General features: G+C 39.3%; 1 protein-coding gene across 1 annotated transcript in view; it reads left to right on the top strand.

The window, feature by feature from the left end:
* Positions 1–25,068, top strand: part of LOC117512014 (ornithine decarboxylase-like) — a 137,981-nt gene extending 112,913 nt beyond the window's left edge. Inside the window, exon 7 of the mRNA XM_034171953.1 lies at positions 24,694–25,068. Within this exon, the coding sequence (XP_034027844.1) occupies positions 24,694–24,795 (102 nt within the window). The 3' untranslated portion in view covers positions 24,796–25,068. The remainder of the gene's footprint in view (positions 1–24,693) is intronic.
* The last annotated feature ends 311 nt before the right edge of the window (positions 25,069–25,379 follow it).

Raw genomic sequence — 25,379 nt, 5'->3', positions numbered from 1 at the left:
CTCAAAGCACTTCACACAAGTAAGGTCTAACCTCACCAACCCCTACAGCAAGCACACAGGTGACAGTGGTAAGGAAAACTCCCTCTGATGATATTGAGGAAGAAACCTCAAGCAGACCAGACTCAAATGGGGGAACCTATGCTTAGGCCATTCTATCAAATCAAATCAAATCAAAATCAATTTTATTTATATAGCGCCAAATCACAACAAACAGTTGCCCCAAGGCGCTTTATATTGTGAGGCAAAAGCCATACAATAATTACAGAAAAACCCCAACGGTCAAAACGACCCCCTATGAGCATGCATTTGGTGACAGTGGGAAGGAAAAACTCCCTTTTAACAGGAAGAAACCTCCAGCAGAACCAGGCTCAGGGAGGGGCAGTCTTCTGCTGGGACTGGTTGGGGCTGAGGGGAGAGAATCAGGAAAAAGACATGCTGTGGAGGGGAGCAGAGATCGATCATCAATGATTAAAAGCAGAGTGGTGCATACAGAGCAAAAAGAGGTGAATAAAAAGAAACACTGGGTGCATCATATGAAACCCCCCAGCAGTCTAAGTCTATAGCAGCATAACTAAGGGATGGTTCAGGGTCACCTGATCCAGCCCTAACTATAAGCTTTTTCAAAAAGGAAAGTTTTAAGCTTAATCTTAAAAGTAGAGAGAGTGTCTGTCTCCCTAATCCGAATTGGGAGCTGGTTCCACAGGAGAGGAGCCTGAAAGCTGAAGGCTCTGACTCCCATTCTACTCTTACAAACCCTAGGAACTACAAGTAAGCCTGCAGTCTGAGAGCGAGGCGCTCTATTGGGGTGATATGGTACTATGAGGTCCCTAAGATAAGATGGGACTGATTATTCAAAACCTTATAAGTAAGAAGAAGAATTTTAAATTATATTCTGGAATTAACAGGGAGCCAATGAAGAGAGGCCAATATGGGTGAGATATGCTCTCCTTCTAGTCTCCGTTAGTACTCTAGCTGCAGCATTTTGAATTAACTGAAGACTTTCAGGAAATTTAGGACAACCTGATAATAATGAATTACAATAGTCCAGCCTAGAAGAAATAAATGCATGAATTAGCTTTTCAGCATCACTCTGAGACTAGACCTTTCTAATTTTAGAGATATTGCGCAAATACAAAAAAGCAGTCCTACATATTTGCTTAATATGCGCATTGAAGGACATATCCTGATCAAAAATGACTCCAAGATTTCTCAAAGTATTACTAGAGGTCAGGGTAATGCCATCCAGAGTAAGGATCTGGTTAGACACCATGTTTCTGATTTGTGGGGCCAAGTACAATAACTTCAGTTTTATCTGAGTTTGAAAGCAGGAAATTAGAGGTTATCCATGTCTTTATGTCTGTAAGACAATCCTGCAGTTTAACTAATTGGTGTGTGTCCTCTGGCTTCATGGATAGATAAAGCTGGGTATCATCTGCGTAACAATGAAAATTGAAGCAATGCTTTCTAATAACACTGCCTAAGGGAAGCATGTATAAAGTGAATAAAATTGGTCCTAGCACAGAACCTTGTGGAGCTCCATAATTAACCTTAGTCTGTGAAGAAGACTCCCCATTTACATGAACAAATTGTAATCTATTAGATAAATATGATTCTTTTCTTTCTTTTTTTTTCTTTTTAATATTTATTCATTTAAAAGAGAAACAGAAAAGCAAAACAAAAGCACCACAATACCAGAATGAAAAGGAGCAGAAAGAAGAACAAGTCTTATGATTTCTGCCCTTTTAACAATACAATCTTTCAATATACAGCATCATAGTCAACATTATTTAACAGATTGCATTTCTTTAACTTGTCACATACCACTGACCCATTTCATAATTATGACCATTAATTAATAGATTACATCACTGACAGGTTATATTAAACTTAAGACACTCCAAACATTATTAAGTTTACTTTTTTTTTTTTTTGACTTTCTTGCAGCCCACTGACTTACTTCATAGTTTCATACTTACTTAATACATCTAATTTAATATTTTTTAAATAATTTAAGTGACCTTAATTCTTTAATTTCTTTATTAAGATTGTTCCATAATTTGACACCATTTACTGCAATACTCCTTCCTTTACTTTGGTTCTAAATCTTGGTTTTTTAAAGACTTCTATTCCTTTCAATTTATAACTACTTACTCTTTTTCAAACATATTTTGAATGTTTGTTGGTAAAGTATTTTATTAACTTGGTACATCGTTTGTAATATTTTCAAATCAACTAAATCATGAAATTTAAGTACCCTATACTTAATAAACAATGGATTAGATGGATTCTAAAACCACTGTTACTAATCACTTTTAAAGCTCTTTTCTGCAAAATAAATAAAGGTTGTATATAGGTTGTATATGTTGATCCCCAGATTTCTACACAGTAAGTTAAATATGGGACAATCAATGAATTGTACAATGTTATAAACCATAACTATTTAATGAATATTTTACTTTATGCAAAACAGCAATGGCTTTCGCTATTTTTCCTTTTATGTAATTTATGTGTGACTTCCATGTAAGATCTTCATCAATCATGACTCCTAAAAATTTCATTTCTTTTACCCTTTGTATATCCATTCCATCTATTGTAATGACACATTATTTTCTTTCGCTCTATCATTAAACAATATGAAATTTGTCTTATTAATATTTAGTGACAATCTGTTTATATCAAACCAATGTTTAACTTTTTCCAACTCTGTATTTATCACTTGTGCTACTTCCTGTATATCTGATCCAGAGAAAAAAAGCTTTGTATCATCAGCAAAAAAAATGCTGCCAAGCACATTGGATACATTCACAAAATCATTGATATACTAGAAAACAGTTTGGGTCCAAGTACCGATCCTTGTGGTACTCCATAAATAATGTTACACAATTCTGATTTGGTATTATTTATCTGAACAAACTGTTTTCTATTTTCTAAGTAGCTTTTTACCCACTGATGTGCAACACCTCTTATTCCATATTGTTGTAACTTGTGGAGCAATCTTGAGTGGTCTATAACATCAAAAGCCTTTTTCAGGTCAAAAAAATACTTAAAATAATCCTTATTATCTATTGTTGTTGATATTTTCTCTATTAGTTCCATAATTGCCATAGCTGTCGAATGTTTTGTTCTGAATCCATACTGAGCATTATTTAAAATATGATGTTTCTCAATAAATTTATCCAATCTTGTTACAAAAACTTTTTCCATAATTTTAGAAAACTGTGGAAGCAATGATATGGCCTGTAATTAGAAAATTATGTTTGTCTCCATTTTTATATAATGGGACTACCTTAGCAATTTTCATTCATCTGGAAAAACCCCAGTTGACAGAGACAGATTACAAATATAAGTAAATGGTTCAATAACAATTTCTATTATACTTTTTACAGTCATCATGTCTAAATCTTCATGGTCAGTTGATCTTTTGCTTACACAGTTTTTTACAATATTCTTATTTCATCTTTTTCCACATTGTCCAGGAAAATACTATTGACCGTATTTACCAATGTACACAATTTATCTTCTATTATTGGTTTATTTCCCACCAGACTTGACCCTACATTTGAAAAATAATCATTAAACCCATTTGCAACTTTTATATCATATATCTCTTTATTTTCCTTAACAAAGTAATTTGGAATAGTTTCTTTCGTTCCATCACTATCAATCACACTTTTTATAATTCCCCATGTTACCCTCATATTATTTACTCTATTTAGTTTTTCACTGTAATAATCTTTTTTTTGTTTCCTAATTAGTTAATAGTTTATTTTTATATTTTTTGTATTTATGTTCTGATTCCTTTGTTTGCAATTTTAAAAAGCACCTGTATAAATAGTTTTTCTTTGCACAAGCATTTTTTATTCCCTTTGTCAGCCATGGTTTATTTACTCTTTTCTTACTAATTTCAATTAATTTACAATTTTTATTGTATGATTTCATCAATATTTTCATAAATGAGTTATATGCTACATTAACATCACTGACATAAACTTCTTCCCAGTTTTGATTTTTAAGGTATTATTAATGCCTCTAAGGCTTTTACTGACTTATCTCTTTTAAAGTTTATATCAGTTTTTTGTTGTACCTATTTTTATATTTAATATTGAAAAAATTGGTAAATGGTCGCTAATATCTGTCATGAAGATCCCATTCTTGATAATTTCATCGTTCTGTTTGTAAATATATATCAATTACCGTTGCACTTTGCGATGTAATTCTGGTTGGTTTTGTTATCAAGGGGAATAACCCCAAACTATACATTGTATTCACAAAATCACTTAATCTTTGGCAGCTGGAGCTTTCTATGTTAATATTAAAGTCCCCACACATAAAAAGCGTTTTGTTTTTAATTTGATGGAATAATTCAATTATTTTATCTGAAATTTCACAACACAAGAATCTGGTGCTCTGTATACACAACTAATTAAAATATTCTTAGATGTTTCATGTACAAGTTCCACTGTTACAATTTCTATGACATCATTCATAATTGTCATTTCTTCAACAATTGTACACATCAGATCTGTTTTTGTATACAGAGCAATACCACCGCCTTTTTTATATCTTCTGTTTACAAAATACAGCTCATATCCTTCCATTTGAACTTCATCCATGAGATCATCTTTAAGCCAAGATTCAGTGATTGCAACAATACTAAATCTATTTTTAAACTGATTTAAATAATCTTTTATTTGTGACATTTTACAATACAAGCTTCGACTGTTTATATGTATGAGTGACAGGGTATCTTCTGCAATTTTTTCACTATTCAGCTGTTCTACTGTAAATACTCACAACCAATCGTTTTTAAGTCAAATATACTTTCATCAATATTAGTGTCTATGTCATATATTTTATCCTCTTTCCATGTTTGATCTGATATTTTGTTGGTCCAATTACAACAGATGTTATATTGATTGTCTATTCAGGTCTGTATTTCGTAAGGTCCTCCATGTTTTTGATTTGTATACCGTTTGTTCCTTCTTTCACTCTAATCCACACCCTACAATTCCAGACCCATGTAGCAACAATATGTTTCTGTTTTCTTAGTAGTCTTGCTTCCCTAGCAATATATGCTTTTTTTGTTAGATGCTCATTTATATAGACACTCGTTCCTTTCAAATTCTTTGCCTGTCTTAATAACTCATATTTATATTTTCTGCTTGTAAATCGTATAACAATGTTAGATAGTTTATTTTTCTATCTTAGTTGGAATAGTATAACAGTCTGATATTGTGTCTTGATGGATGACAACACCTTTTGATATAAAAAGTTTGTAACTTGTTGTTCCAATGATTGTCTTTCTTCAGGTGGTGCATCCTCCCCACTGGCTCCACCAGAATCCACCACCCTTGCATATGTCCGATGCCTTGTTTCTAGTCCAGATATTATAACGTCATCTTTCTAGTAAATTGTTCAAGTTCATCTACACGTTGCTCAAGTTTCTTAATGATCTTGTCCTTCTCTTTAACCAGATTTTGGAGTTCTTTAATTTCCACCATCAGTTTGTCTAGATTAGACATGTCTTTTGATATATGGTTTAATGAGGTCTTTATCTCCTCTATATCTTCCTCGAGTTTATCTGTTTCCTGGGTGGTGCCATGCGACTGTCGTGGCTCAGTATGGCCACTATTGATTACAAAACAATTCTCACCAGTAGCCTCCACCACCACAGGTCCGGTAGCCGCATTCAAACCACTGCAGCGCAGTGCCTTTAATACCTATGGCATGCTCTAATCTCTGTAATAAAATTTTATGGTCAACAGTATCAAAAGCTGCACTGAGGTCTAACAGGATGAGCACAGAGATGAGTCCACTGTCTGAGGCCATAAGAAGATCATTTGTAACCTTCACTAATGCTATTTCTGTATTATGATGACTCTGTACTATCAGGTACCACTTTTTTATGAAGTTTCACAAAGCTGAAGAAACAGGAAACAGAGTAACATCAAAAACACAGTCCATAACTGAAATGACCGCACAAGCAATTGTGTCACAGGCAGGGAGTCATCCAGCACCCTGGGATGCAGAGCCGGCCTCCAGCTGTCACGCCATCAGTGGACCCATCCTCCTGGCCAAGAAGAGTCCAAATGTAGACAACAGTGTGCTCTGTCAGCTTCAGCCACAGCATCTTATAGTCAGTCCAGCATCCAGTAATCTGCTGGTTGTGTCACATCGCCGATACCTCGGACAGAGAGGAAAAAAATCATTATCAGCTGACCAGAAAAAAAAACAAAAACATTAAATCATAATGTTCAGGTGCAGCAGCTGCGGTACTTGAACACAACATCTGCTTTTGAAATCCTGTCGCAGTGCCCATGGAACCACTCCTTACAGATGGTGCACTCAACCATGGTCAGGATGGCATCACTTGACATCCTGCAATGACAATAAAGAGGGATTTTGAGTGTCTTCGGGATGCTCTTCTACACAGAGCCCTCAGTCGGGAAAGGAGTCATCTCTCCCCTCTCAAAACAATCACCCAGGTGGCTACGAAGAAGTGCCTGCTGGAAATTCAGCTGTGAAGGATGCATGCTATGACATAGGGCAGTGGCAAATGCAATAGCACACACGCCACCCCTGTCTGTTCAGTGCCCAGACCAACGTGTCACACTCTGTGGTCATTCATTTTCGTTATTTGTTATGTAATTGCATATGTAGGTATTGTTGGAATTATTTATATACCTGTCCTGGCAGTGGTTTCTGTGTTTTTAATGTGTGCACTGAGCTGTCATCCAGCTGTCGGTGTGCTGTGATTAGCTGACAGGCCCCTCCCCATGCTGTGTGCACTCAGACCTCGCTGTCTGGCCCCCATGTGATCAGATCTGTACATACATATAAGCATTTTATGCAAGTGTACTCCCTCCCCGCCCTGGCACGCCACATGTGTTAGAGGGAGTTTGGGGGAGGATACATGCACACACGTGCGAGACATGTACCACATGTGCGTTGCTGTTTTGCAACGTCACACTCGTGGGGGCACTAAGACAAATTTCACATCACCTCAAAAGTGATTGCTGACTGTTTCGTGTTAATACAGCGAATGGCCACACATTTTCTAAGTGCCAAGCAAGCGGTGTTAGATGTTCATGTGTATCACCTGGAATTTGGTCAACACCTGCCCCGAGAGGGTTCGATGGGCACTCACAGAGCACAGCCTGTCTTTCAGCCGCTGGTGTGTGCAGATAGTTGTAACAACAGGTGTACGAGGCATTGGAGGCAGCTACAAATTTACATGTATTGAAATAAGATTCCTGCTTTATGCGCAATTGGACCACATTCATACTATGTGTGAAGGGGCTGCAATCAAGAGGAAAAGAAGCATGGCCAGCTCTGTCAGAACACATCCGGAGTACCTCGTCCACACCTGCATGATGGCATCAAAAGTGTATGTAGACAGCAGGTGGATGATACAGAATGCTGTCAGACTGCCATACAAGGTGCTGAAGACTGCCCAACATGGGAGAAAAGTGACTTCAAATAGTCCACCAGAGGTCAAAGCTGCAGAGGAGACTTTCATCTGGTTAAATGTCCCGAGAGTCCAGCAAGCCAACACCTGCTACTATGCTTCTAAATAAAACAAAGGATATTTAAACCACAACTGTTTTATTATTTTTAAAAAGCAGTTTCATATTAAATTTTAACATTGAATGAATGAATCATTAAACATGTCCATGAAGTCAAAGTTCAGTCAAAAGACATTTGCACAGGTAGAAGCTCTGCCCCTATTGTGCACAATTTTAAAACATTAATAATCACTAATTAAATTCATATTTTAGAAATTACTCTGTCCTTATCACAACATTAAAGGCAATTACATACTCTGATGTAAATATAAGCTGAAATGACTCAATTAAAAAAAATATTTCATCATGAGGCTTATGTCACATTAAGAAATCCAAATTTACAATCACACTGCAGGTATTGTTAAATCATCTGCTGTTACATTTATAACATACATTTGTATTTATTTACAGTGTCTCTTTTTCTGGTTGAAATGCAGGTATGAATAATCTACCAGACTTTAAAATGTACAGATTAATGTTCATGCTATTTTATTTGTCTAAAAATAAATGTGCAAGTTTCCTTATAATGCTAATCAAGAATCATCTCATCTGAAACAACAGACACGTTATGGTTTTAATTTGCAGATGAATAAAGGTTTCTAAAGAAGCTTTCATTTTTTACTATTTTAATTATAAGTGTTCTAATGTAATAACTTTTTTTAATCTGGTGCATAAAAGTCAACCATATGTTGAACTCTTTATCCACGTTATGTGCCTTAGAAACTCTGACTTTGTGAAATTTATTTGATTAGTTTTATTTCTGATAACCTTAGTTCTGGACAGAGTGGATTACTCATTTTAATCAATCAATCAATCAATTTTTTATATAGCGCCAAATCACAACAAACAGTTGCCCCAAGGCGCTTTATATTGTAAGGCAAGGCCATACAATAATTATGTAAAACCCCAACGGTCAAAACGACCCCCTGTGAGCAAGCACTTGGCTACAGTGGGAAGGAAAAACTCCCTTTTAACAGGAAGAAACCTCCAGCAGAACCAGGCTCAGGGAGGGGCAGTCTTCTGCTGGGACTGGTTGGGGCTGAGGGAGAGAACCAGGAAAAAGACATGCTGTGGAGGGGAGCAGAGATCGATCACTAATGATTAAATGCAGAGTGGTGCATACAGAGCAAAAAGAGAAAGAAACAGTGCATCATGGGAACCCCCCCAGCAATCTATGTCTATAGCAGCATAACTAAGGGATGGTTTAGGGTCACCTGATCCAGCCCTAACTATAAGCTTTAGCAAAAAGGAAAGTTTTAAGCCTAATCTTAAAAGTAGAGAGGGTGTCTGTCTCCCTGATCTGAATTGGGAGCTGGTTCCACAGGAGAGGAGCCTGAAAGCTGAAGGCTCTGCCTCCCATTCTACTCTTACAAACCCTAGGAACTACAAGTAAGCCTGCAGTCTGAGAGCGAAGCGCTCTATTGGGGTGATATGGTACTACGAGGTCCCTAAGATAAGATGGGACCTGATTATTCAAAACCTTATAAGTAAGAAGAAGAATTTTAAATTCTATTCTAGAATTAACAGGAAGCCAATGAAGAGAGGCCAATATGGGTGAGATATGCTCTCTCCTTCTAGTCCCTGTCAGTACTCTAGCTGCAGCATTTTGAATTAACTGAAGGCTTTTTAGGGAACTTTTAGGACAACCTGATAATAATGAATTACAATAGTCCAGCCTAGAGAAAATAAATGCATGAATTAGTTTTTCAGCATCACTCTGAGACAAGACCTTTCTGATTTTAGAGATATTGCGTAAATGCAAAAAAGCAGTCCTACATATTTGTTTAATATGCGCTTTGAATGACACCATGTTTCTAAGATTTGTGGGGCCAAGTACAATAACTTCAGTTTTATCTGAGTTTAAAAGCAGGAAATTAGAGGTCATCCATGTCTTTATGTCTGTAAGACAATCCTGCAGTTTAGCTAATTGGTGTGTGTCCTCTGGCTTCATGGATAGATAAAGCTGGGTATCATCTGCGTAACAATGAAAATTTAAGCAATACCGTCTAATAATACTGCCTAAGGGAAGCATGTATAAAGTAAATAAAATTGGTCCTAGCACAGAACCTTGTGGAACTCCATAATTAACTTTAGTCTGTGAAGAAGATTCCCCATTTACATGAACAAATTGTAATCTATTAGACAAATATGATTCAAACCACCGCAGCGCAGTGCCTTTAATACCTATGGCATGCTCTAATCTCTGTAATAAAATTTTATGGTCAACAGTATCAAAAGCAGCACTGAGGTCTAACAGAACAAGCACAGAGATGAGTCCACTGTCCGAGGCCATAAGAAGATCATTTGTAACCTTCACTAATGCTGTTTCTGTACTATGATGAATTCTAAACCTGACTGAAACTCTTCAAATAGACCATTCCTCTGCAGATGATCAGTTAGCTGTTTTACAACTACCCTTTCAAGAATTTTTGAGAGAAAAGGAAGGTTGGAGATTGGCCTATAATTAGCTAAGATAGCTGGGTCAAGTGATGGCTTTTTAAGTAATGGTTTAATTACTGCCACCTTAAAAGCCTGTGGTACATAGCCAACTAACAAAGATAGATTGATCATATTTAAGATCGAAGCATTAAATAATGGTAGGGCTTCCTTGAGCAGCCTGGTAGGAATGGGGTCTAATAAACATGTTGATGGTTTGGATGAAGTAACTAATGAGAATAACTCAGACAGAACAATCGGAGAGAAAGAGTCTAACCAAATACCGGCATCACTGAAAGCAGCCAAAGATAACGATACGTCTTTGGGATGGTTATGAGTAATTTTTTCTCTAATAGTTAAAATTTTGTTAGCAAAGAAAGTCATGAAGTCATTACTAGTTAAAGTTAATGGAATACTCAGCTCAATAGAGCTCTGACTCTTTGTCAGCCTGGCTACAGTGCTGAAAAGAAACCTGGGGTTGTTCTTATTTTCTTCAATTAGTGATGAGTAGAAAGATGTCCTAGCTTTACGGAGGGCTTTTTTATAGAGCAACAGACTCTTTTTCCAGGCTAAGTGAAGATCTTCTAAATTAGTGAGACGCCATTTCCTCTCCAACTTACGGGTTATCTGCTTTAAGCTACGAGTTTGTGAGTTATACCACGGAGTCAGGCACTTCTGATTTAAAGCTCTCTTTTTTAGAGGAGCTACAGCATCCAAAGTTGTCTTCAATGAGGATGTAAAACTATTGACGAGATACTCTATCTCACTTACAGAGTTTAGGTAGCTACTCTGCACTGTGTTGGTATATGGCATTAAAGAACATAAAGAAGGAATCATATCCTTAAACCTAGTTACAGCGCTTTCTGAAAGACTTCTAGTGTAATGAAACTTATTCCCCACTGCTGGGTAGTCCATCAGAGTAAATGTAAATGTTATTAAGAAATGATCAGACAGAAGGGAGTTTTCAGGGAATACTGTTAAGTCTTCTATTTCCATACCATAAGTCAGAACAAGATCTAAGATATGATTAAAGTGGTGGGTGGACTCATTTACTTTTTGAGCAAAGCCAATAGAGTCTAATAATAGATTAAATGCAGTGTTGAGGCTGTCATTCTCAGCATCTGTGTGGATGTTAAAATCGCCCACTATAATTATCTTATCTGAGCTAAGCACTAAGTCAGACAAAAGGTCTGAAAATTCACAGAGAAACTCACAGTAACGACCAGGTGGACGATAGATAATAACAAATAAAACTGTTTTTTGGGACTTTCAATTTGGATGGACAAGACTAAGAGTCAAGCTTTCAAATGAATTAAAGCTCTGTCTGGGTTTTTGATTAATTAATAAGCTGGAATGGAAGATTGCTGCTAATCCTCCGCCCCGGCCCGTGCTACGAGCATTCTGACAGTTAGTGTGACTCGGGGGTGTTGACTCATTTAAACTAACATATTCATCCTGCTGTAACCAGGTTTCTGTTAGGCAGAATAAATCAATATGTTGATCAATTATTATATCATTTACCAACAGGGACTTAGAAGAGAGAGACCTAATGTTTAATAGACCACATTTAACTGTTTTAGTCTGTGGTGCAGTTGAAGGTGCTATATTATTTTTTCTTTTTGAATTTTTATGCTTAAATAGATTTTTGCTGGTTATTGGTAGTCTGGGAGCAGGCACCGTCTCTACGGGGATGGGGTAATGAGGGGATGGCAGGGGGAGAGAAGGTGCAGAGAGGTGTGTAAGACTACAACTCTGCTTCCTGGTCCCAACCCTGGATAGTCACGGTTTGGAGGATTTAAGAAAATTGGCCAGATTTCTAGAAATGAGAGCTGCTCCATCCAAAGTGGGATGGATGCCATCTCTCCTAACAAGAACCAGGTTTTCCCCAGAAGCTTTGCCAATTATCTATGAAGCCCACCTCATTTTTTGGACACCACTCAGACAGCCAGCAATTCAAGGAGAACATGCGGCTAAACATGTCACTCCCGGTCTGATTGGGGAGGGGCCCAGAGAAAACTACAGAGTCCGACATTGTTTTTGCAAAGTTACACACCGATTTAATGTTAATTTTAGTGACCTCCGATTGGCGTAACCGGGTGTCATTACTGCCGACGTGAATTACAATCTTGCCAAATTTACGCTTAGCCTTAGCCAGCAGTTTCAAATTTCCTTCAGTGTCGCCTGCTCTGGCCCCCGGAAGACAATTGACTATGGTTGCTGGTGTCGCTAACTTCACATTTCTCAAAACAGAGTCGCCAATAACCAGAGTTTGATCCTCGGCGGGTGTGTCGTCGAGTGGGGAAAAACGGTTAGAGATGTGAACAGGTTGGCGGTGTACACGGGGCTTCTGTTTAGGGCTACGCTTCCTCCTCACAGTCACCCAGTCAGCCTGCTTTCCCGGCTGCTCGGGATCTGCCAGGGGGTAATTAACACTGATTACACTCACTGTAAGCAGTTTAGCAGGTTTCCAGGGCCTCATGCAGCAGTCTCTTATTAACGTGATGAAAGACATAGTATAATGTTCAATTGCAATTGTTGTCGTGTGTTCTCTCAATGTTGTTGAACTGCAGCAGCTCTCCGGCACACAAGGGATTATGGGATGTCTCAATAGGGTGACTACAGAATCATGACCATGCATTCATCTAACACTGGACTTCAATTTTACGAATTTAAGTCTGGCAGAAATTTAAGAAAAGATTTTCTGCTTACCTTTGTTGTGGGCACAAAGTCCAGCATCAGCGAATCAACCATCAGATTCGGTAAAACCCCCATGGATTTTGCCGAATTTTGCTCAAAACCACATCCAGGACACGGCGCCATATTTGTAGGGGATTTTGTGCTTGTTGATCCCCTCCCAGTAATTTTATGTGGTGAAAGAACTCAAAGACTCAAAATACTGACAGGACACGGATTTCAAAAACAAGATGTTGTATTGAAATGATGCATTCACTGAATGAACAGAGTCAGCTAAGACAGCACTGGGATCTTGGAAACAAACATCACATGCACAGTTGTGAACAACAGCCCTGACATTAAGGTTCACCTGTGTTTTAAGCCTACACTCGGCTGACCCCCAGGTGGGTGGACCTTGCCCTGCCGTGTGGATCAGTGCAGCTGTGTGATTGGGTGAAGAGTGTTGCATTTGACATTGTATGCGGGTGACATGCTTGCATTGTTATATCTGAGCAGTATGTGTCAGATCAAAACTTTGTGCTTCATGTGTTTGTGTCAGTGTGATAAGCAAAGAACAGAATATTTCACAGACAGAGATACGAAGACCTTAGTTTTATCAGTTTAGATGCAAATGATGACATTTTTCGGGCATGTACGCAAAACATTCAGGTCAAATCCAGTCTGTGTCATTAAGTGGTCTGAGGACAGGCATGGAACATTCCATCCAATAACCCAAAGCTCAGAAAGGCTATTCGGAAATGCAGAGATAAGAGGAATCAGGGTTGTTTGCAACTGAAGAGGAAATCACAGACAAATTCTGCTGGAAACAAGGCTACACTGTAAAAGCGATAAGCTCAGTTAGTTGCTATAACTCATTTCTATAATTTACCTCCAGTTAGCATAGTGAGTTACCTTAACTTCATTTCACCATAATGTTAATTTCACCTCTCCCTTGTGAGTTATTTGGCGCTTCAGCTCAAGGTTGTAAGCCAGTTCGATAAAAATGTCAATTTAAATGTAAACCTAATGTGGCACCATAACTTAAAGTGCATTTTTGAAGTGTAGTCAGATCTTTTTGAAGTTGAATTACTAATGTTTTAAATGCAACGATTGAATTTAAGTATTAAGCTGAATCATCTTCATAAGGCGCCCTGACTACAGCTTCAGGCAGAAATTCAAACATAACTGAGCTGATAAGGTCATGGAATGCAGTTTCAAATACATATTTGGGAACGGAATGAAAAAAATGCATCAAATCACATAAAAGCAAGCATGCACTGTCTTCATCTGTCTACCTGATGTTAAACAACTGATAACTGTTATTAGTGATAATGAGGGGTCAGTCAGCGGTCAGGTCAAAGGACAAGCGGTCAGGTCAAAGATCAGCAAGGTCTGTTACAGTTGTATTTTGAGACTCACCCACAGTAGAACTCATGGTCTGACAGAGTATATAATTTTCTCAGAATTTTGTTGAGCACTCTGTTTGGGGTACATTTGGTTGGTACACTTCAGCTCCAGCATGCTGGCCTTTCTTTTGAATCAGGCAAAAGCTCCACAATCTGTGTAGGTGTTCAAATTTTGACTGGCTTGTTAATTTGAGTTGTTTTTGTGCACCTGCTGAACCTGTTTAGCAAAGGGATATGGGTTAGTGGTTAAGCTGTTGGGCTTGAGACCAGAGGACCCCAGCCTGACCAGAAAATCACTAAGGGCCCTTGGGCAAGGTCCTTAATCCCTTAGTGCAGGGGTGGCCAAGTTCGGTCCTCAAGAGCCACCTTCTTGACACTCTTAGTTGTCTCCCTGCTCCAACACACCTGAATCCAATGAAAGGCTCATTAAAAGTCTGCTAACGAGTCTTTCATTGGATTCAGGTGTGTTGGAATAGGGAGACAACTAAGAGTGTCAGGAAGGTGGCTCTCGAGGACCGAACTTGGCCACCCCTGCCCTAGTGGCTCCCGGTGTGTAGTAAGCGCCTTGCATGGCAGCACCCTGACACTGGGATGAATGTAAGGCATTATTGTAAAACATTTGATGCAGATGGAAAAGCATTATACAAATGCAGTCCATTTACCATTTACTACTTTGTTGATGTACCTTTAGCAGCAATGACAGCCTCAAGTCTTCTTGAATATGATGCCACAAGCTTGGCACACCTATCTTTGGGCAGTTCTGCCCATTCCTCCTTGCAGCACCTCAAGCACCTTCAGGTTGGATGGGGAGCATCAGTCCACAGCCATTTTTAGATCTCTCCAGAGATGTTCAATCGGATTCAAGTCTGAACTCTGCCTGGGACACTCAAGAACATTCACAGAGTTGTTCTGAAGCCACTTCTTTGATATCTTGGCTGTGTGCTTAGGGTCATTTTCCTGCTGAATGATGAACCATTGCCTCAGTCTGAGTTCAAGAGCGCTCTGAAGCAGATTTTCATCCAGGATGTCTCTGTACATTGCTGCATTCATCTTTCCCTCAACCCTGACTAGTCTCTCAGTTCCTGCTGCTGAAAAACATCCCTACAGCATGATGCTGCCACCACCATGCTTCACTGTAGGGATGGTTCCTGGTGTCCTCCAAACTTGACACCTGGCATTCACACCAAAGAGTTCAATCTTTGTCTCATCAGACAAGAGAATTTTGTTTCTCATGGTCTGAGAGTCCTTCAGGTGCCTTTTGGCAAACTCCAGGTGGGCTGCCATGTGTCTTTTACTAAGGAGTGGCTTCCATCTGGCCACTCTACCATACAGGCCTGATTGGTGGTTTGCTGCAGAGAAGATTGTCCTTCTGGAAGGCACATTACTCTCCAGAGAGTAATGCTGGTGCTCTAACAGAATGACCATCAGGTTCTTCATCACCTCCTTGACAAAGGCCATTCTCCCTTGATCACTGAGTTTAGATGGGTGGCCAGCTATAGAAAGAGTGCTGGTGGATCTGAACGTCTTCCATTTACGGATGATGGAGGCCACTATGCTATGTGCATTGAGACAATCTTGTCTCTGAGGTCTACAGACAATTCCTTTGACTTCATGCTTGCCCACCAAACACATGAAGTATTGGTGACATCAGGTTTTGGTCATGATTTAGTCATGTCAGAACATGACATCATCATGACTTCACCTTAACATCAACAGTTGATGTCATTTAATGACGTCCTTAATCATTTGTCAAGTGACATGGATGGATTTTACAGATTATGCTGTGACATTAAAATAAAAATCACATCCAGATTTCATGTAAACATTGCAAAACTGACTTCTTATTGAATATAAATTCATCACATCTCCATGTTATTATAAAGTTTTTTTTGGTTGTGAGAAGGTTGTGTAATGGTCACAATACAACGTCACTTGATGGCTTAGCTAAAATGTACCTGGGAGTCGACACAATGACGTCATGACACCATCACCATAAAACCTCATGTTGACCAAAACCTGATGTCACAGCAACCTAGAAATGTTTGCTCAGTGGTTTGTGCTCTAACATTCAGTCAACTGTGGGTTAGGGTTAACTTATATGTAGACAAATGTGTGTCTTTCCAAATCATGTCCAATCAACTGAATTTATCCCAGGTGGACTCCAGTTAAGATGTAGAAACATCTCAAGGATGATCAGTGGAAACAGGATGCACCTGAGCTCAATGAGCCTTCTAACCCACAAAACATGAATCAGCTGCAAATTGTGATTTATCCATAAACCGTTAATTGCAAAACATTAATAATAATTTTTAAAAATCTCTGATAAAGTTTGGTAGATATTCACAGATTTGAAGTTCATGGCTCAATAAATCTTAAGAGGAATGTTGTAGAAAAACAAACACTAGTTTCTAATCTCAGGAAGGTGGACAATGAGCTACAACCTTATTTTTATCTGTATGAACCACCCTCTGAGCTGGAAAAATAACTTTGATCTGAACAATCAGGCAGCTGAGAAACAGAAGCATAGGGACTGTCTACAACATGCAAAAAAGAAAAGAGACACCAGAAAAACATTCAGTGAATTCATTGGTATAAGGTGTGGTGTCACCAAATTCACTGAACAATTTTAGTAATTTTATCATTAAAACAAGTAATAAACTGAGCAATGACTACAGTATAACATGTTGTAGTGCCATCAAACTGACAGCACTCATAAACCATCTCCAAACTCTTAGTTTGGTAAAATGTGCTAAAATTTGAGTGTGTGTAAATATGTATGGTTGTGCTGGGTTGAAAATGTCAGGACTGGACGAGGGCAGGACACAAATGCAGGCTCGACAAAAGGAAATATACTTAAAGGGTGGTTTATTCAGGCTTGGGATCGATAACAGCAAGGCAGTCCACGGAGCAAAAGTACTTGACAAGGATTAAGCTGAAGACGTGGTCCAAAGAACAAGCAAGGTCAAAACATGAGCAAACAGGTATGTCAGAGCAGAGGCAAAAAACAGGATCCAGAACACAAAACAGAGTCCAAAAACAAGGCTTGGCAAAACAAGAACGAAACAAGAGGCTGGTAAGTGAGTGAATCAACGAACAGGCGGGGAAGAAGTGAACAGACGCAGGTTAAATAGGGACAGGTGTTAATCAGGAAATGAGGTGCACGTGGAGGAGGAAAGGCCTGGAAAGGGGGGCGTGGTCAGGTGACAGCTAAGAGGCCAATGATGCAGAAGGGCGGTGACAAATGGGCAAGAGAATGACAGATGAAGGGGCGTGGCTGACTGAGAGGACAAAGTGCAGGTGCGGAACTGAGAGTGCAGTGATCCGGAAAAGACTGTGGAAACAATGAGAGACTGACAAGCAGGAGCAAGAGAAAGGTGATCAGATACAAACATGACAATAAGAGATAGTACAAAGAAAACCATGAACACCACCCTAACTTGATCAAAACTGAAAAGCATACAAGAACGTGATAAGTAGAATCATGGGAAATAATACAATAAACCTACTTAGAACAGACAGAAGAAACTACAAGAAAACAAAACTGAAAACCAAAACCAGAAATACCCAAATACTCAACAGAAGAGAGAACAGTAACATAAGCAAACAAACACTAAATGCTGAAACATAAAAACAGACTGTGAATAAACTAGAATGGAACTAAAACATAGCTGTAAAGTAACAAAGAAAGAAAGTGACAAAGCAATATGAGAACATTGAATAAACGTGAAGAAAGAGGCAAAAACAAAACAAGACTAAAACATAACTGAGGTGAAAAGTAACAAAGGAAGAAAATGACAAAGCAAAAATCAGAACATGGAAAAAAAACCCCACATGAAGAAAAAGGTAATTAACAAAACGAGGCTGATGCCAAAGGAACAGAACTAAATGAAGAAGGGACATATGGGCTAAAGCCTGGAAACGGCCGGGACATGACAGAAAAGATCAATGTGCCAATTTTAAATCGATTCTCATTTTAATTCCCACAGCTCGATTCATACATCCAAAGATAATTATATACTCAACAAAAATATAAACGCAACACTTTTGGTTTTGCTCCCATTTTGTATGAGATGAACTCAAAGATCTAAAACTTTTTCCACATACACAATATCACCATTTCCCTCAAATATTGTTCACAAACCAGTCTAAATCTGTGATAGTGAGCACTTCTCCTTTGCTGAGATAATCCATCCCACCTCACAAGTGTGACATATCAAGATGCTGATTAGACACCATGAGTAGTGCACAGGTGTGCCTTAGACTGCCCACAATAAAAGGCCACTCTGAAAGGTGCAGTTTTATCACACAGCACAATGCCACAGATGTCGCAAGATTTGAGGGAGCGTGCAATTGGCATGCTGACAGCAGGAATGTCAACCAGAGCTGTTGCTCGTGTATTGAATGTTCATTTCTCTACCATAAGCCGTCTCCAAAGGCGTTTCAGAGAATTTGGCAGTACATCCAACCAGCCTCACAACCGTTGACCACGTGTAACCACACCAGCCCAGGACCTCCACATCCAGCATGTTCACCTCCAAGATCATCTGAGACCAGCCACTCGGACAGCTGCTGAAACAATCGGTTTGCATAACCAAAGAATTTCTGCACAAACTGTCAGAAACCGTCTCAGGGAAGCTCATCTGCATGCTCGTCGTCCTCATCGGGGTCTCGACCTGGCTCCAGTTCGTCGTCGTAACTGACTTGAGTGGGCAAATGCTCACATTTGCTGGCATTTGGCACGTTGGAGAGGTGTTCTCTTCACGGATGATGCGAAGGAGATGTGTTGCACTGCATGAGGCAAATGGTGGTCACACCAGATACTGACTGGTATCCCCCCCAATAAAACAAAACTGCACCTTTCAGAGTGGCCTTTTATTGTGGGCAGTCTAAGGCACACCTGTGCACTAATCATGGTGTCTAATCAGCATCTTGGTATGGCACACCTGTGAGGTGGGATGGATTATCTCAGCAAAGGAGAAGTGCTCACTATCACAGATTTCGACTGGTTTGTGAACAATATTTGAGGGAAATGGTGATATTGTGTATGTGGAAAAAGTTTTAGATCTTTGAGTTCATCTCATACAAAATGGGAGCAAAACCAAAAGTGTTGCGTTTATATTTTTGTTGAGTATTGTATCACTTCCTGTTCCGGAGCACAGCGGTGTTTTTCTGTATCTGTTAGCTGTTGAATCTGTGCAGTTAGATTGATCTAGTTATCTAGATTACGATTTGTTTCCCAGTGTAATCTTTACGTGCCTTAACTAAAGCACTCCTTCTGCTGAATCACCTCTAAATTATTTACACATTATTCACTTTGCGTGTTTTTAGGAATCCGCTAGGTTAGCGTAGCTACTAGCTCTTAGCCGATTTAGCATGGCGGCTTCTCCTGTCTCTCCCGCACTTCTCTGCTCTGGGTGTGAAATGTTTAGTTATTCCTCGGCCTCCTTTAGCAGTAACGGTACTTGTAATAAGTGTAGCTTATTCGTAGCTTTGGAGGCCAGGCTGGGCGAATTGGAGACTCGGCTCCGCACTGTGGAAAATTCCACAGCTAGCCAGGCCCCTGTAGTCGGTGCGGACCAAGGTAGCTTAGCCGCCGTTAGTTCCCCCCTGGCAGATCCCGAGCAGCCGGGAAAGCAGGCTGACTGGGTGACTGTGAGGAGGAAGCGTAGCCCTAAACAGAAGCCCCGTGTACACCGCCAACCCGTTCACATTTCTAACCGTTTTTCCCCACTCGACGACACACCCACTGAGGATCAAACTCTGGTTATTGGCGACTCTGTTTTGAGAAATGTGAAGTTAGCGACACCAGCAACCATAGTCAATTGTCTTCCGGGGGCCAGAGCAGGCGACATTGAAGGAAATTTGAAACTGCTGGCTAAGGCTAAGCGTAAATTTGGTAAGATTGTAATTCACGTCGGCAGTAATGACACCCGGTTACGCCAATCGGAGGTCACTAAAATTAACATTAAATCGGTGTGTAACTTTGCAAAAACAATGTCGGACTCTGTAGTTTTCTCTGGGCCCCTCCCCAATCGGACCGGGAGTGACATGTTTAGCCGCATGTTCTCCTTGAATTGCTGGCTGTCTGAGTGGTGTCCAAAAAATGAGGTGGGCTTCATAGATAATTGGCAAAGCTTCTGGGGAAAACCTGGTCTTGTTAGGAGAGACGGCATCCATCCCACTTTGGATGGAGCAGCTCTCATTTCTAGAAATCTGGCCAATTTTCTTAAATCCTCCAAACCGTGACTATCCAGGGTTGGGACCAGGAAGCAGAGTTGTAGTCTTACACACCTCTCTGCAGCTTCTCTCCCCCTGCCATCCCCTCATTACCCCATCCCCGTAGAGACGGTGCCTGCTCCCAGACTACCAATAACCAGCAAAAATCTATTTAAGCATAAAAATTCAAAAAGAAAAAATAATATAGCACCTTCAACTGCACCACAGACTAAAACAGTTAAATGTGGTCTATTAAACATTAGGTCTCTCTCTTCTAAGTCCCTGTTGGTAAATGATATAATAATTGATCAACATATTGATTTATTCTGCCTAACAGAAACCTGGTTACAGCAGGATGAATATGTTAGTTTAAATGAGTCAACACCCCCGAGTCACACTAACTGTCAGAATGCTCGTAGCACGGGCCGGGGCGGAGGATTAGCAGCAATCTTCCATTCCAGCTTATTAATTAATCAAAAACCCAGACAGAGCTTTATTTCATTTGAAAGCTTGTCTCTTAGTCTTGTCCATCCAAATTGGAAGTCCCAAAAACCAGTTTTATTTGTTATTATCTATCGTCCACCTGGTCGTTACTGTGAGTTTCTCTGTGAATTTTCAGACCTTTTGTCTGACTTAGTGCTTAGCTCAGATAAGATAATTATAGTGGGCGATTTTAACATCCACACAGATGCTGAGAATGACAGCCTCAACACTGCATTTAATCTATTATTAGACTCTATTGGCTTTGCTCAAAAAGTAAATGAGTCCACCCACCACTTTAATCATATCTTAGATCTTGTTCTGACTTATGGTATGGAAATAGAAGACTTAACAGTATTCCCTGAAAACTCCCTTCTGTCTGATCATTTCTTAATAACATTTACATTTACTCTGATGGACTACCCAGCAGTGGGGAATAAGTTTCATTACACTAGAAGTCTTTCAGAAAGCACTGTAACTAGGTTTAAGGATATGATTCCTTCTTTATGTTCTCTAATGCCATATACCAACACAGTGCAGAGTAGCTACCTAAACTCTGTAAGGGAGATAGAGTATCTCGTCAATAGTTTTACATCCTCATTGAAGACAACTTTGGATGCTGTAGCTCCTCTGAAAAAGAGAGCTTTAAATCAGAAGTGTCTGACTCCGTGGTATAACTCACAAACTCGTAGCTTAAAGCAGATAACCCGTAAGTTGGAGAGGAAATGGCGTCTCACTAATTTAGAAGATCTTCACTTAGCCTGGAAAAAGAGTCTGTTGCTCTATAAAAAAAAGCCCTCCGTAAAGCTAGGACATCTTTCTACTCATCACTAATTGAAGAAAATAAGAACAACCCCAGTTTTCTTTTCAGCACTGTAGCCAGGCTGACAAAGAGTCAGAGCTCTATTGAGCTGAGTATTCCATTAACTTTAACTAGTAATGACTTCATGACTTTCTTTGCTAACAAAATTTTAACTATTAGAGAAAAAATTACTCATAACCATCCCAAAGACGTATCGTTATCTTTGGCTGCTTTCAGTGATGCCGGTATTTGGTTAGACTCTTTCTCTCCGATTGTTCTGTCTGAGTTATTTTCATTAGTTACTTCATCCAAACCATCAACATGTTTATTAGACCCCATTCCTACCAGGCTGCTCAAGGAAGCCCTACCATTAATTAATGCTTCGATCTTAAATATGATCAATCTATCTTTGTTAGTTGGCTATGTACCACAGGCTTTTAAGGTGGCAGTAATTAAACCATTACTTAAAAAGCCATCACTTGACCCAGCTATCTTAGCTAATTATAGGCCAATCTCCAACCTTCCTTTTCTCTCAAAAATTCTTGAAAGGGTAGTTGTAAAACAGCTAACTGATCATCTGCAGAGGAATGGTCTATTTGAAGAGTTTCAGTCAGGTTTTAGAATTCATCATAGTACAGAAACAGCATTAGTGAAGGTTACAAATGATCTTCTTATGGCCTCGGACAGTGGACTCATCTCTGTGCTTGTTCTGTTAGACCTCAGTGCTGCTTTTGATACTGTTGACCATAAAATTTTATTACAGAGATTAGAGCATGCCATAGGTATTTTAGGCACTGCGCTGCGGTGGTTTGAATCATATTTGTCTAATAGATTACAATTTGTTCATGTAAATGAGGAATCTTCTTCACAGACTAAAGTTAATTATGGAGTTCCACAAGGTTCTGTGCTAGGACCAATTTTATTCACTTTATACATGCTTCCCTTAGGCAGTATTATTAGATGGTATTGCTTAAATTTTAATTGTTACGCAGATGATACCCAGCTTTATCTATCCATGAAGCCAGAGGACACACACCAATTAGCTAAACTGCAGGATTGTCTTACAGACATAAAGACATGGATGACCTCTAATTTCCTGCTTTTAAACTCAGATAAAACTGAAGTTATTGTACTTGGCCCCACAAATCTTAGAAACATGGTGTCTAACCAGATCCTTACTCTGGATGGCATTACCCTGACCTCTAGTAATACTGTGAGAAATCTTGGAGTCATTTTTGATCAGGATATGTCATTCAAAGCGCATATTAAACAAATATGTAGGACTACTTTTTGCATTTACGCAATATCTCTAAAATCAGAAAGGTCTTGTCTCAGAGTGATGCTGAAAAACTAATTCATGCATTTATTTCCTCTAGGCTGGACTATTGTAATTCATTATTATCAGGTTGTCCTAAAAGTTCCCTAAAAAGCCTTCAGTTAATTCAAAATGCTGCAGCTAGAGTACTGACAGGGACTAGAAGGAGAGAGCATATCTCACCCATATTGGCCTCTCTTCATTGGCTTCCTGTTAATTCTAGAATAGAATTTAAAATTCTTCTTCTTACTTATAAGGTTTTGAATAATCAGGTCCCATCTTATCTTAGGGACCTCGTAGTACCATATCACCCCAATAGAGCGCTTCGCTCTCAGACTGCAGGCTTACTTGTAGTTCCTAGGGTTTGTAAGAGTAGAATGGGAGGCAGAGCCTTCAGCTTTCAGGCTCCTCTCCTGTGGAACCAGCTCCCAATTCAGATCAGGGAGACAGACACCCTCTCTACTTTTAAGATTAGGCTTAAAACTTTCCTTTTTGCTAAAGCTTATAGTTAGGGCTGGATCAGGTGACCCTGAACCATCCCTTAGTTATGCTGCTATAGACGTAGACTGCTGGGGGGTTCCCATGATGCACTGTTTCTTTCTCTTTTTGCTCTGTATGCACCACTCTGCATTTAATCATTAGTGATCGATCTCTGCTCCCCTCCACAGCATGTTTTTTCCTGGTTCTCTCCCTCAGCCCCAACCAGTCCCAGCAGAAGACTGCCCCTCCCTGAGCCTGGTTCTGCTGGAGGTTTCTTCCTGTTAAAAGGGAGTTTTTCCTTCCCACTGTAGCCAAGTGCTTGCTCACAGGGGGTCGTTTTGACCGTTGGGGTTTTACATAATTATTGTATGGCCTTGCCTTACAATATAAAGCGCCTTGGGGCAACTGTTTGTTGTGATTTGGCGCTATATAAAAAAATTGATTGTAATATATATATATATATATATATATATATATATATATATATAATATATATATATATATATATATATTATATTTTACATTAAGCCCAGCCCAAGATATGCACTTCTCACCAGCATTATAACAGTGTGCCTGAAAAAATTACGCTGCAGTTGGGATGTGCGCTTGTGATAGGTCAGAAGGGTAGCAAGCCTTTAATACTATGCTCAGTACCAATAAATAGTGGTTAGCTCTGTGCCAATAAATAATGATAATTCATAAGGTGATGTCATATTAAAACAGTAGGGAATAGAAAAAGTTAAAAATAGTAAAGTGCTTAAAATGTTAATAAGGTTTGTAATAAATATACATTTACATAAAAGCCTTCAGAAGAATATACATTTAAGAGTTGGTTAAAAGTATGTTACCCTTTATTTTTTCTAAATGTTTTGTAATTTTATTCAAAGGAATTGTGATCGCATTCTCGGAAATCGACTAGTAATCCTGGGATCCTTTATTTTTGCAACTTGTAATGTCTTCCCACACCACTGGAGGGTTTCCTCCTCATTGCAATAAACCTCTGTGTGAGAGAAACAACTCTAAATAACTCTTGTGATTATTTCTTCATATTTTCAAGTAAAAGTATCCTAGTGTTATAAAAAATGTGTTATATGCATTATGCTATTTTTTTGTTTGTTACAGTGAAGCTAAAGAAACGTTTACATTCATATTTTAAGAGTTTAAAATACGTTTTTCTGCATGTGAACTTAACTTGAGGCCGCCATTTTATGTTAATAAAGATAAGGGGAAATAATGATTGGTCATATTGCATTGCAATAAACCTCTGCGTGAGAGAAACAACTTGCAATAACTCTTGTGATTATTTCTTCATATTTTCAGGGGTACTGCATTACATTACCCCATATTCAGGGCTTCAACATTTGGAGGCACCACTGGGATTGCTTGCTTAGATGTCCGATGTCCACAGCCTGTACATCGTAGTCCGAGCCTGCTAAATCCCCCACATCACCCAGGCAGCCTGCAGTGAGGAAGGTATTGGTGGCAGCTGTGTTCCAGTCCACGCATCCTGAGGCCGACCAGAGATCATCAGGAACCACACAGGCCCTACAGCTCGGTGTCCCCTGTACCTGCAAAAGTTCCTCCTGTCTACTGCCAAGATGTCAGCACTGGAGCAGCAACGAGAACAAGTTATGTATGAAGTGCACACCTTGCCTAAAGAACATTTAGTGTCCCTCTGTGAGTTTCTTGGTATAGCGGACAAAATAAAGGCTGACACAAAAACACGCCTGTCCCTGTTAACACACATCCAGATGCATATCCAAAGAGAGGAAATGAAAGAATTGGAGGATGAAGGAATGTCTGAACTATTGTCACTGAAGGATAAGACTGCTGAAATAATAAATGTTGAAAATGACTTACATGAACGAACTGTAAGTGAAAGAGGAGACTCGGGGCACACAGATCAGCCAACTACTACTTCACTGGTAACAGAGACAGTTAATGTAGTGAGCAGCACAGTGGCTAATACAGTATTCAGTCCCAAACAAGTTATGAGTAGTGTGCCC

The sequence above is a fragment of the Thalassophryne amazonica genome, chromosome 6 (assembly GCF_902500255.1).
Source record: "Thalassophryne amazonica chromosome 6, fThaAma1.1, whole genome shotgun sequence".
Taxonomy (NCBI): Eukaryota; Metazoa; Chordata; class Actinopteri; order Batrachoidiformes; family Batrachoididae; genus Thalassophryne; species Thalassophryne amazonica.
This window is presented reverse-complemented; position numbering and strand designations above follow the sequence as displayed.